Source organism: Enoplosus armatus, chromosome 5, assembly GCF_043641665.1.
Source record: "Enoplosus armatus isolate fEnoArm2 chromosome 5, fEnoArm2.hap1, whole genome shotgun sequence".
Lineage (NCBI taxonomy): Eukaryota > Metazoa > Chordata > Actinopteri > Centrarchiformes > Enoplosidae > Enoplosus > Enoplosus armatus.
This window is the reverse complement of record NC_092184.1, coordinates 17451616-17463199: the sequence shown is the minus strand read 5'-3', so window position 1 is coordinate 17463199 and position 11584 is coordinate 17451616. Positions and strand designations below refer to the sequence as shown.

At 42.8% G+C, this 11584-nt stretch overlaps 1 protein-coding gene across 3 annotated transcripts in view; it reads left to right on the top strand.

The window, feature by feature from the left end:
• The first annotated feature begins 3820 nt into the window (after window positions 1-3820).
• Window positions 3821-11584, top strand: part of gria4a (glutamate receptor, ionotropic, AMPA 4a) — a 96574-nt gene continuing 88810 nt past the window's right edge. For all 3 annotated transcript variants that reach the window (XM_070905499.1, XM_070905498.1, XM_070905500.1), the window contains exons 1-2: window positions 3821-3914; window positions 6621-6779. In XM_070905499.1, coding sequence (XP_070761600.1) covers window positions 3821-3914; window positions 6621-6779 — 253 coding nt within the window. The remainder of the gene's footprint in view (window positions 3915-6620; window positions 6780-11584) is intronic.

Here is an 11584-nt window from a genome sequence, read left to right as displayed (position 1 = left end):
CGTGTGAAGCAAAGATTGTTTGGTTGTTGCTTGCTTGAATGATTGCTTGATTCTTTCCTTTAATTCCTCACAATCCCAGTCTTTGAAAAAATCCTTTCAAGGGCAAACAAGGATTCAAACCATAACTTCATGTCAAACAGACATCCTGTATGGCATATTGTCCTTTAGATACAGTGAAGCTTGGTTTAATTTGTCCTTGATCCTCTGCATTCTGCTGGACATCACAAAGTAATAATCTGGTAATACAACAGTTTGTTTAATTGATTGATTGATTGATTGATTGATTGATTGAATGAAGCTGCTACTTGTTTATTTTGGTATAAAAATAAATTTGTCACACTTCCCCTCTCTTTAAAAATAATCAAAAGAAATAATCTTCTGAACATTTACTCTCTTAACTTTTGTCCTGAAGGACTACGACAAGAAAGAACATATTTATTTGGGTTTGTTGATATGGGAGAGCAGATGAGAGTGTTAACAGTTATGCAACATTTTGACCAGCCTCCTGAAAGTCTTGTTTTGTGTAAAAAGCATCTTGTTCCAGAGATTTCTTTTTTTTATTATTACTGATGAAGGAAAAGGTTGGGTGCTCATAATTAGTATGTTTTCCAAGAGCCTCTAATGTCAGAGGTTGGCCATTAATGATGTCATGTGGAGTTCAACGAGACATACCCTTTTAAAGATGCCCATAAACACCCACTAAGTCACCCCCACAGTACAAGGAACACATTCCCACAGGGAGGTGCTGTGTGTACGTGTCAGCGTGTGTGTTAGTGTGTGTGCCATGATGCAAGCAGAGGCGTATTCAGTAGGGAAAAACATTTTTGAATATGTGCAACTGTGCCACAACCTTCAGCACCATTTACATACTGTATGTAGCCCACTGACTGTAAAAACCTGAGGTCGGACTGAACAATCATGAAAACACACTGCTAAGAGACAGCAGTAGAAGACATTCAGTAAGTATTCATAAATAAGTGAGCGAACTGAGTCAATGAACTCCCTTTATGAGGCATATTGTTCAGAATTTTACGTCTGTGGTGATTGTGAGCTAAAAATACTCTGCAATGAAACTCCATTACCAAACAACAAACAAGTATGTTATTGTACAGATGGCTTAACCCTGGTCTAGCAAGAAAAGTTTGAGGAGAAAAAAAACTTTAGATGAGTTTCCCAGCACTGCATCCTGCACTCTCTGGTAAGCTGGCTGTTGTATAAAGCCCTCACGAAGTACAGTAGATCTATTATGGCTGCAGACGTCCTTATGTTCCAGCATTGCCAAGGTTTTCTAATGAGTTACAAACTTTCCCTATAGTGTATGTTTCTACCTGGAACTATGGTGGACTAATCAGGCCAACATTTCAACATGCTTGTAACAAGACTGAAAGCATTTAGGTTGTATAAAAACTGATGCTAATTTGACTTCTTCTATTTGCAACTCAATTAGAAAAAGAATTGCAGTGACAGCCCACACTTTTTTCAAGAGATGGTGAGTAAGCCCTGGCTCTCCATAGGTGTATTTGCAGCGTAATGCCAATGTACAGGCAATGATACTGTGTTTCTGAACACCTTTAAATACCTTTTAAAAGTTGTTTACTTGGCTAAGTTTGAGTTTCAAGAATGAAATGTCAGAAAATGTACCACATGCTATACAATACATGACATGTGGCATGCACACGGATGTGCCATGGAGGCCAGGGGAAAGAGCCACAGTCTGCAGCACTGGGTGTTCTTGCTAATTAGCACACCTGTATCCAGAGAGAGAAGCCACTACTCAGTGTCATCTCCGGGTGCGGTGTTTGTTTTCAGCAGTGCCTGCCTGCAGACTCCGGGCTCTCAGTGGCACATGGTGTGAAAGCAGTGAAGAGCCAGTTCTCCCCTTCTTCGCCCCGCCGCCTGCATGCGGAGCGGTTTGACTTCAGCACCATGGACAGAGTCCGTCAGTCTGATGGGGGGAACTGGACGCTGGCAGCATGGAGCTGAAAAGGACTGGGTGCTGTGTTGTGCTGTCTCATACATCAGTAATCAGCCACGCCGTTCTGTAAGTGCTCCTGAAGCAGATCTCTAAGGCTACGTGTACAGTATAAGTATAGGGGCACTTTAGTTGGCTGTATTTAGTTGATATAATCAACTTTAAATTAAAGTTGGGGGCCATCCCTGTGTGTTATCTAGAGCTGACAGGGTCCAAGTCTCATTTCAAGTAAATTACATCCTGTCTTTATAGGAACTTGTAATGTAAAATGTAAGAAATGTTGAACTCGCATTTTTCCAGGCTATCTAGTTTACTCGTGTGCGCTGGAGCCGACCGGGAAACCCCCCCAGAGACGGACAGACCGCATCTTTCACTGGGACAAGCCGTGAAGCATCCCTTTCGTTTTGCCATCTGGAAAAATGAAACTGTGCTCTCCGCCGTGTAACTACGCGATCCCAGACCGTCTGTCAGTTTTACCGACCTGCTACCGGCAGGCTAGATAAAACGACTCTGGGTGGGATACGGCTGTAACATAATAACAGAATGTACTCCAGGCTATGATTCTCGTTTTATTTTCTTATTTGAAGCCACACAAAACACCTCATTATTTCTGGCTTTTATCAGTCTATGCCGCCGGATGATCGCGCTCTCTTTCTGGCCAGATGTTTGTGCTCATGAGGTCGTGACGTTGAACATCCACAGCGATGATTTTTGCGGATCCCCAGGGCGCCGCGAGCTTCCCGCAGCTGTAGGCGGCCAGAGGTTTCCCCTCTGTCAGCTGGCCTGCATGCTGCCGCCTTGGTGGGACGCACTCAGTCTGGTTTGTACGCGGAGTGGACTAATGCGTCAGGATGGATTGGGTTTGAAATACAATTAGTTCGGCGCAGGCAGAACCCCTCTCTCACAGTCTTACTCTCACTTTAGTCTGCCTCAAAAATCAAAAGCACAACAAATGAGCAATCTTCATTTGCCAGTTCCCCGTTTTCACTTCAAACACTTCCTCTTTTTGCTTTCTTTCTTCCTTCTGCTACACATTACCGATCTGTGGGAGTGGTGACAGATAAAGATAAGATGATCCCTGTTAGGCTAAATGTCAAGATTACACAGAGGGGGTTGGGGGGGGGCAAGACCACAAAGTAGTGCGCGCAAACACGCACGCACACTCACGCGGATCCTTCCCTACATGAACCCCGGCCAGCCAAGCCTTATTAATAAGCTACAGCTATGAGATTCAGTGTTACAGCAAGTTAAAGACTGCAGACAGGGAAGGGAAAAGTGCGAGATGGAGAGGAGGAGAGAGAAAGAGAGAGAGAGAGAGAGTGAGCGAGAGAGAGAGAGAGAGAAAGGGGGTGTGGGTGAGAGAGAGAGAGAGTGAGCGAGAGAGAGAGAGAGAGTGAGCGAGAGAGAGAGAGAGAGAAAGGGGGTGTGCATGAGAGAGAGAGTGAGCGAGAGAGAGAGAGAGAGAAAGGGGGTGTGCATGAGAGAGAGAGAGAGAGAGAGAGAGAGAGAGAGAGAGAGAGAGAGACGAGGCGCGCATGTCCAGTTCTTCCATGCAGACTCTTCTCCCAGCTCGCCAATCATTCTGGCGAGTTTCCCCACTCTTTCTCTCTCCCCGTCTTTGCATGTACTCCGGACACACAGCTCTCTCCCGAGCGGACACTGCAGGGGAAGAAACGAACGAGCCCATCATGGAATAGGAATACTGCTGGATAAAACGGGGGGGAAAAAACCTCTCTCATCTTTCTTATTTTTTCCCTTTTTCTGACGCCTTTTTCTCTCTCTCGCATCTCCCCCTCTCTCTCTCTCGATGTCTCTCAACAGTTTCTGAAGGGATTGAAGGAAAGAAAAATGAGGATTATTATTTTTTCTTGGCACTTTCTCGGGGTGTATTCCGCCCTTTGGGGGCTGGCGACGGGGGCTTTCCCCAGCTCAGTGCAGATAGGTGAGTTGGAGGATTACTGATTTTACGCACGGACACGGATCTGACACACTACACTGAATATTAGTGAATTTCAGCGGAGAGCAGTCGCAAAAGGGAGGGGGGGGGGCGCACCGGGACCCTCAAAAACACAAAATCACTGTAAAACTCCAGAAATTCACGCAGGGATGATGGAGCAAGAGAGCATACAAGTGTAGGAACAAATGTCCTTCTGGTACCTCTTTTCCTCCCTGTTTTTATCCAAGATATTTTGCGTTAAGGGGAGAATGGTGTCTCTGTTGTGACTCATGGTTTAAAAATGCACACTAACTCTTTCACTCTATCTGTCCTTTTACTGTGTTTGCGTGTATTTTAAAGGCTGTTCTGGGCTCATGAATGTTTCAGTGAGCTTTGTTCCCTTCTAGTCTTCTTCAATGTTTAGACACTGCAGCATTCTCTCTCTCTCTCTCTCTCTCTCTCTCTCTCTCTCTCTCTCTCTCTCTCTCTCCCTCCCTCTCTTTGCCCTTTTCCAGTTACCCTCGTGTTAGTGCGGGAGAAGCCTGTCTTTGAACCTGCCTTAAAGATCAGAGATAAAGTTAACTAAATCTGCATCTTTGGTTGCTCAGTGCATGTGTGGTCTCTCTCTTTCTCCTACACACACACACACACACACACTCACATACACACATTTGTACAGGCATGTGTGTGATAATGAATGCACTGCATCACTCCTTGTGGGGGGCAGCTGGGAGGTCTTATAATGAGATTCGGCTCCTTGACTCTGTCTCCCTACAGCTGCCAATAAACTTAATACGCTAAATATTTTCTGCTTGGCACACACACACACACACACATCTTTGTGCAGGTTTTCAAGCATGTACAGTTGGCACATGCAGTCATAAAACACATACTGCATGCTGTGCACACAGCTGCAAATATGCATTCACATATGTGTACAGCATGCGGCTGCACACTTTTACACAGGAAAGCACACACAGTGAGCGTGCACGCATGCACATACAAACTGTGTAAAGCGTATGTGACCGTGCAGAAGCACACAAATGCACTCTTTCCTTCACTCCCACTGACCGTCCTCCTTAAACACTCAAACATACATACAGGATCCTTCACTCGGTTCTCCAGCAGTTCACTTGAGGAGTCATTTGCATATCTCTGCATTGCACACAAGTGTAATGACAGAGGAAGCACTGACATTACACTGTTTCTTATTTTTTTGCTTATATGTGTAAGAGAGACAGACTGACACAGGTGAGAATGCTTGTGAAATTTCTTTGAGAAACTGACACAATAACATGTCATGTTGGGACATATCTGGACTACTCATCTAGTTGAAGTGTGTGTGTGCGTGTGTGCGTGTGCGTGTGTGTGTGTGTGTGTGTGTGTGTGCTCTGAGGTGGAATTCTACCCTAAAACAGAAACCACATTTTTTTTCTCCCCAATTTGTAATCATACATAGGAAATTTTAATGTGAATGAAACCAAATGAATTATTTTGTCAATGCAAAATAGGCTTTTGCACATTACCCATACACACTCAAGATGTGTGTTTAGTGTCTGGCTTTGGCTACTACATCTACTAAAGGGCATATTTCTGAGAGACACAGAGAAAGCAACAAGGGAAGATAATGCAAACTTTTAGCACGAATGAGACACACATACACACGCACACACACACACACAGCTAAGTGACATGTTATGTGGTGACGATTGCTTCTTTCAATATGCTCTGCCTCCTGACTCCTCCCCTGCCATCTTTTCTCCCTCCCTCCCTTTTCTCTCTCCTCTCCCGATGCGATGTCAAGGCTTCACAGTCTGCCAGTGTAATCCAATTCAGTTGAGTTGAGTTGAGTCTGATTCAGTTAAACTTGAGTCACATCAGTTTATTTCTGTTCAGTTGAACCTACTGCGAGAAGCAATGTAGACATGATCTATAGGATTAGCAAACACATTCATATCAGCGGTATCCACAGCAATACAACCAAACAACAGGTTCTGTCCAGTTAATAAAAGTGTTAGACACAGAGGATGACCTGTATCTCTCTTTCCCACATATGTTCACATGTTCTTCCTCTGCCTCTTAACTCAAATGTCTCTAATGTTTTGGACTCTATACTGTCAGTTTCTCTTCATCTCTTCTCTCCCCTTTAATTGTCGTTCTGTCAGATGGACGTATTGAGAGATACTCTGACACTTAGCACTCGCCTCCCTCTCCCTTTCTTTTTGCACGGCTCCTGATCCTCCTTTATTTAGCTGACACTTTCTGATCTGGCCTTCCTCCTCTGTTTTCTTTTATGCCCTCTCCAACTCATTATCTCTTTGACTGCCTCCCTGTCAGCTTAGTTGTCTCTCTTTTCTTCTCCTCTCCCTTTCTCTCTGATTTCATCAATGAAATGCGCAGTGTGGGTATCAGTAAGCGTGTCCGTACTCATGTTTATGTGCGTTTGTGAGTGAGGATGTGCTGAAAGACAAATTACCTTTTGTAACAAAGCTAATGAAGATGTTGGCTTTCTTCTCTCTCTCCCCTCTTCTGTTTTCTCTGCCCTCCCTCCCTATCTATCTTTCTTTCCCCACATTACTCTCCTTCTTCCTGTCTCTCTCCTTCACTCACCATGCTCCCATCCGACCCCTCTCCTCCCTACAATAACTCACTTCCTTTCCTCTCCATCATGTTCTTCTCCTCTCTGCCCTCTCTCTTTGTCCCTCTCTCTAGGTGGGTTGTTCATTAGGAATACTGATCAGGAGTATACAGCGTTTCGACTAGCTATCTTCCTTCACAACACCAGCCCTAATGCCACAGAAGCTCCCTTTAACCTGGTCCCACATGTCGACAACATAGAGACCGCCAACAGCTTCGCCGTCACCAATGCATGTAAGTATTCAAATGTGTGTGTGTGTGTGTGTGTGTGTGTGTGTGTGTGACTGGAAAAGTATGTGCTCTCTTTCTTTCACTCCATCTCTCTCTGACTTCCTCTATGTCTTGCTCTCTCCATGTTTGTTTTTCAGTCCCTATCTATGCTGTTGTATAAAGATGGGTTTAATTAGGAACGCGAGTTGTTTAAAGGATCAGACTGCATCTTCATTATCTTTGTCATGCACAATGCAGCGGCTGAGTGGTCTTTGGCGGACTTGGTTTAAAAATAGTCTTTTGTGGAACAGTTGCTGTACAAATTGGCATAATTTTGCCAACAATTATGGCCAATACCGTTTTTTAATCATACTTTTGCTCCTCTATGTTATTCACATCTATTCCCACTTAGCACTATCCATCCCACCTGCAAAAAAAAGGTAATATTACCGTCACAATAACAGCTTATTACAACTATAAAATTAGTCCTAGAACAGTTGCTGACAGTGATGAAAACGAGTCCTTTGTGTTCAGAACAGAGGGGAACAGTTGGTGCTTGTGTCCTCTCTGATGTTTTGAAGGATGACAGCTAATCTTTCACTATCCCTTTCTGTACTCTGGGGGTTGAGATCTAATCCTTCACACTCCCTCTTGACCTGGAAGCCTGTGACAGAGAGAATTTGTGATGTTTGTGCTGGCAAGTCAGTGTTAACAAGGCGATGTGGGCAGCCAGCGTTTCAGAAGTGCTCAGCATGCTACAGGTGTGTGTGTCTTGAATATTCAAAATGTTATGATAGATATTTCCATTTATCACAATACATGCAATTTCTGTATGAAATCCGTTCTTAAAAACAAGACTATTCACATGTCATATCATAAAAACCAATAAAAAATAGTTGCACAGTGTCTCAAAAGACTTTTATGTGATGTTAACCAGTTGTTAGTTTGTTTGCACATGTCTGTGCATTTTACAATACACATTTGTCTGTTTTGGGTTAGGACATAAATAATGAAAGAATAAGATGGAAAAATAAGAATAGGTATATTATAAATAAGAATAACATAACATGACATGCCATTTTTTGTAATAAAATCATCTTAAGTTGAATTTGCGCTGTCAACCCACACTTTCCTGCTCTTCTCTGCTCAACAGTGCGTATTTATTCACAATGATTGTGACCTTTTTTTCCCTCATACAAACACGTAGTAGGCTGGTGGAAGAACTTAATTCCATCAATTTGACTGTTGGGGTGCCACTTGCCCAACGCTTGTGGAAAGCGTTGCAATTTACTGAAAAACATCACATTTTGCCATCATAAAAAAAGATTACTGACATAATCATTGTTATTGTTTCATCTGCCAGGACTGCGAGATGTCCTTACTTGGTGGGTTTGCTTTCTCTAGCTTCTTGCTTACAGTGATGGAGCTTTGCTTTCTGACATCTGCTGAGTGACACTGGTTTATGCCACACTAATCTAAATGCCTTTGATGTTGTTAGGTGTGTCTCCGTGTGTGCTTGTGAGCATGAACAAATCTCTGAAGGATACCCTTTGAGTAATTATGTTGCTCATCTGCCTCCTGGTGAGATCTTTTTGTGCACAAGAGGGGACAAAGGTTCTAGTATTACTTTGAACAATGTCATTTAGTTTTTGAATATATTCAGTTTAGTTATTTGCACTTTGATACAACACACAAAATAAAAAATAGAGTAGTGGGGCTGAGCAGTTTGTGATGGTTATTTTGATTAAATAATAATCTGCTTCCCTTGCTGTAAAATGCAAAGGTGTTCAGATCCCAGCTTTTTGCACTGCCCTTACAAGCTGAATTTCCCTCAAGGGTATCATATCATATCATATCCCCTCATTAACTCAGTCCTATGGTGCATCCATCTTATTTTAGGGGGATTTTCAAGTGATTGTGCTGTAATGTTTCACCTCCTTATCCCATTAAACTTTAACAAATCGACCACGGGGGCTGTTAACTAGGCAGGGCGAACAAAATCAATACAGTATAATACAACAATACAGTACTTTTGCTCATGATACTATATTGTTGTGTTCAACAAGATTCATTAGATATCTCCAGGTTGTAAATTAAAGCTGACACAAGCTGCTCGTCGAACAAGTCCACTGAAAATGGCAAAAAAGGAGGTCCACAAAAGAGTGCTTCTTGAATATCAGTTAGAAATTGATTCCTTCTGTGTTACGCATGAATAAAATAAATTTAGACATTTTATATCCCTGGAGGATTATTATCGGATTTAACTACAGCCTAATGCAAGCCACATAGAGTCATAAATCAAAACTGTGTAATGCAATTTCCAAGTTTGTTTGTCTCCTGCCCCTTGTATTGTAGCCCCACATGAATGAATAGACTAGTTAATACAACCGACAATGATTGGAAAATTAATAGTCCGTCTTCTGCGTCCCACCCACAAATATCACACACATTCACATGCTGCATCTATTTCTGTGTTCTGTTAAGCTGTGTGAGTGGGAAGGTGCACACTGAATACACATCAGGTGGCTTTCTTGTAAGGGGAGGAGAATTAATGTTATTAGTGCTGAGTAAAGGGGTGTGCTGAGGGGAAAATGTTGGGCACAATCAGTTCTGAATGTACAAAACAATCCAGAAGGTGTTTTACAATATGTATGCATGCACTGAAGCCCGACTGACTGAGATGCGTCACAGCAGGCGCCTCCCTCTCTCTTTGTACTCTCACTCCTATTTCTACGATATCCACGTAAACCTGCTAGTGGTTTAGTTATAACAAATGAATGCATGCAGCCAAACATTGTTAAAACCCAGATAACTTCATTTTAAATCCTAGATATCTCAAAGTTATGTAAAATGTAAAATGATGCACAAGACATCTAGAATATTTCCATTAGACAGAATGGTGCAGCCATAATACTGTCAGATAGTGTTTGAGTCAACCCCACATACACTGTCCAGGTGCCGTGAATACTCGCTGTACTCGCTAGTACACCAAATGTGTACTCATCTTAAAATAGTCCCAAACAAATGCACAGTTTATTCCTGTTTGGGTTAAGTTTGCTATAGTTAAGCTATAGTGCCCAGTTGTTTGAGGAAATTAAGCAGCCTATTTAAAAAGTAAAGTATATATTTATGACCTTTTTTTTGAGTTTTAAAGATTTATTTCTTCAGTTGAAACGAATGGGCTTAGGGCTCAGAGCCACGGACAGGAAGTCGACACAGTTTTGAGAGACGGACTAAGGTATTGTAGAATGTAGAATGCCAACTTTATTCTTTAAGGGGAAATATATTTCTTCTCTCTCCTGTGTTTTACTTTATTTTACTCTGCGTTTTTGCTCAGCTTTCAACTCTTTTGCTGTCTGTCTTCTTCTCCTACCTGTTCGTCTCTTCCCATTTTCCTTTCCAGATCTTGTCTCTTCCTGCCTATCATCTGTCCACCTTTCTCTTATAGGTGTACAGGCAGACACACACTCACACACTCACACACACACACACACACTCATGCAGGCATTGGGCCATTAGAGGAGGAGTGTTTGGAAAATGAAGCTCTTCTTTGTGAGCCGTCTGCTCTCTCTCCCGGCTACGCATACCAACCGTAACCACTTCTCGCTCTCTCTCTCTGTCCCTCTTTCTGTCCCTCTTTCTGTCTTTCTTTCTTGGCCACTTGCTTTCTCACTTGTTCCATCTCTCTCATTCTCCTCTCTGTCACTCTTCCACCTTGTCTCCCCATCTCCTCAGATTCTTTCTCCCTTCCTCTGCTCCTCTGTTCTTTGTCATGTTTTGGCGTGTTCTCCCCCTCCGCACAGGCGTGGTGAATGGATCTCTAAATTAATCCCTGACTCTTGCTCCGGGTGGTGAGCAACGCTCCGCATTAGAATAGGGAATTCTGCCTCTGACCTTGGCTAGTTCCTCTCTATTCTAGTATTCAGGAAGCGTGAACGGATCATAAAAATCCCTGGTCCCCATCTTTTTCCCTGTTCACTGAGGAATACAACCCATTTCCTTGTCCCAGGGTCACACATCCATATATCTTCTGCTGCTGTCTTTTTTTGCTGTTTCCTGTGTGCACATGCATACCTGTGTGTCTGTCTCTTTTGTAGTATATACACATGTATATCTGAGTTTCTCTGCATCGGTGTGTATGTGTGTGTGCCTTTTTGATGTGCCTCAGCCAGAGAAGCACACTATTCCACTGGGTTCACCGCCACATCTCTATTCACTGGTGTATAGAAAATAATGCTCATGGATTAGCATGACCAAAAGCTGTCCTGAATGTGTGTGGTGACATTACCATCCATACTGAACGCATGTGTGCAAACCTGTGTGTTACTGAGGTGCACGGGTACATATGAATGTGACTGTGTGTGTGTGTGTGTGTGTGTGTGTGTGTGTGTGTGTGTGTGTGTGTGTGTGTTTGTTATGAAAAAGCCCCTCTGAGACAGAGCGTGATGAAGATAGACAGGAAGTGATAAGGTGAATTAGGGACGGAGGAGGAAGAAATGGAGAGGAAAGGATTTGTAACAAAGAGGTGGTTATGCCTGCTTTGTGGTGCCAGAGCTGAGAGACACAAAGATGTGCTGCCACGGCTGTAAATGTGATTCTTGATATGTGGGATAATACTTCTATTTCAATCCATTTCATGTCCAAAGCTAAGACAAATGATAAGTGATTCTATTCTATTCTATTCTGTACCTACTGTACAGCAGTAATGATAATGATGATGATGTGTAGTGTGATGTGGTGGTTTGGGTGGTTGATTATTGCGGTGATGCATAACCTCATTTGTCATCTAGAGTTGATATGGATCGTGCCTATAGTGAATCATTCATAAA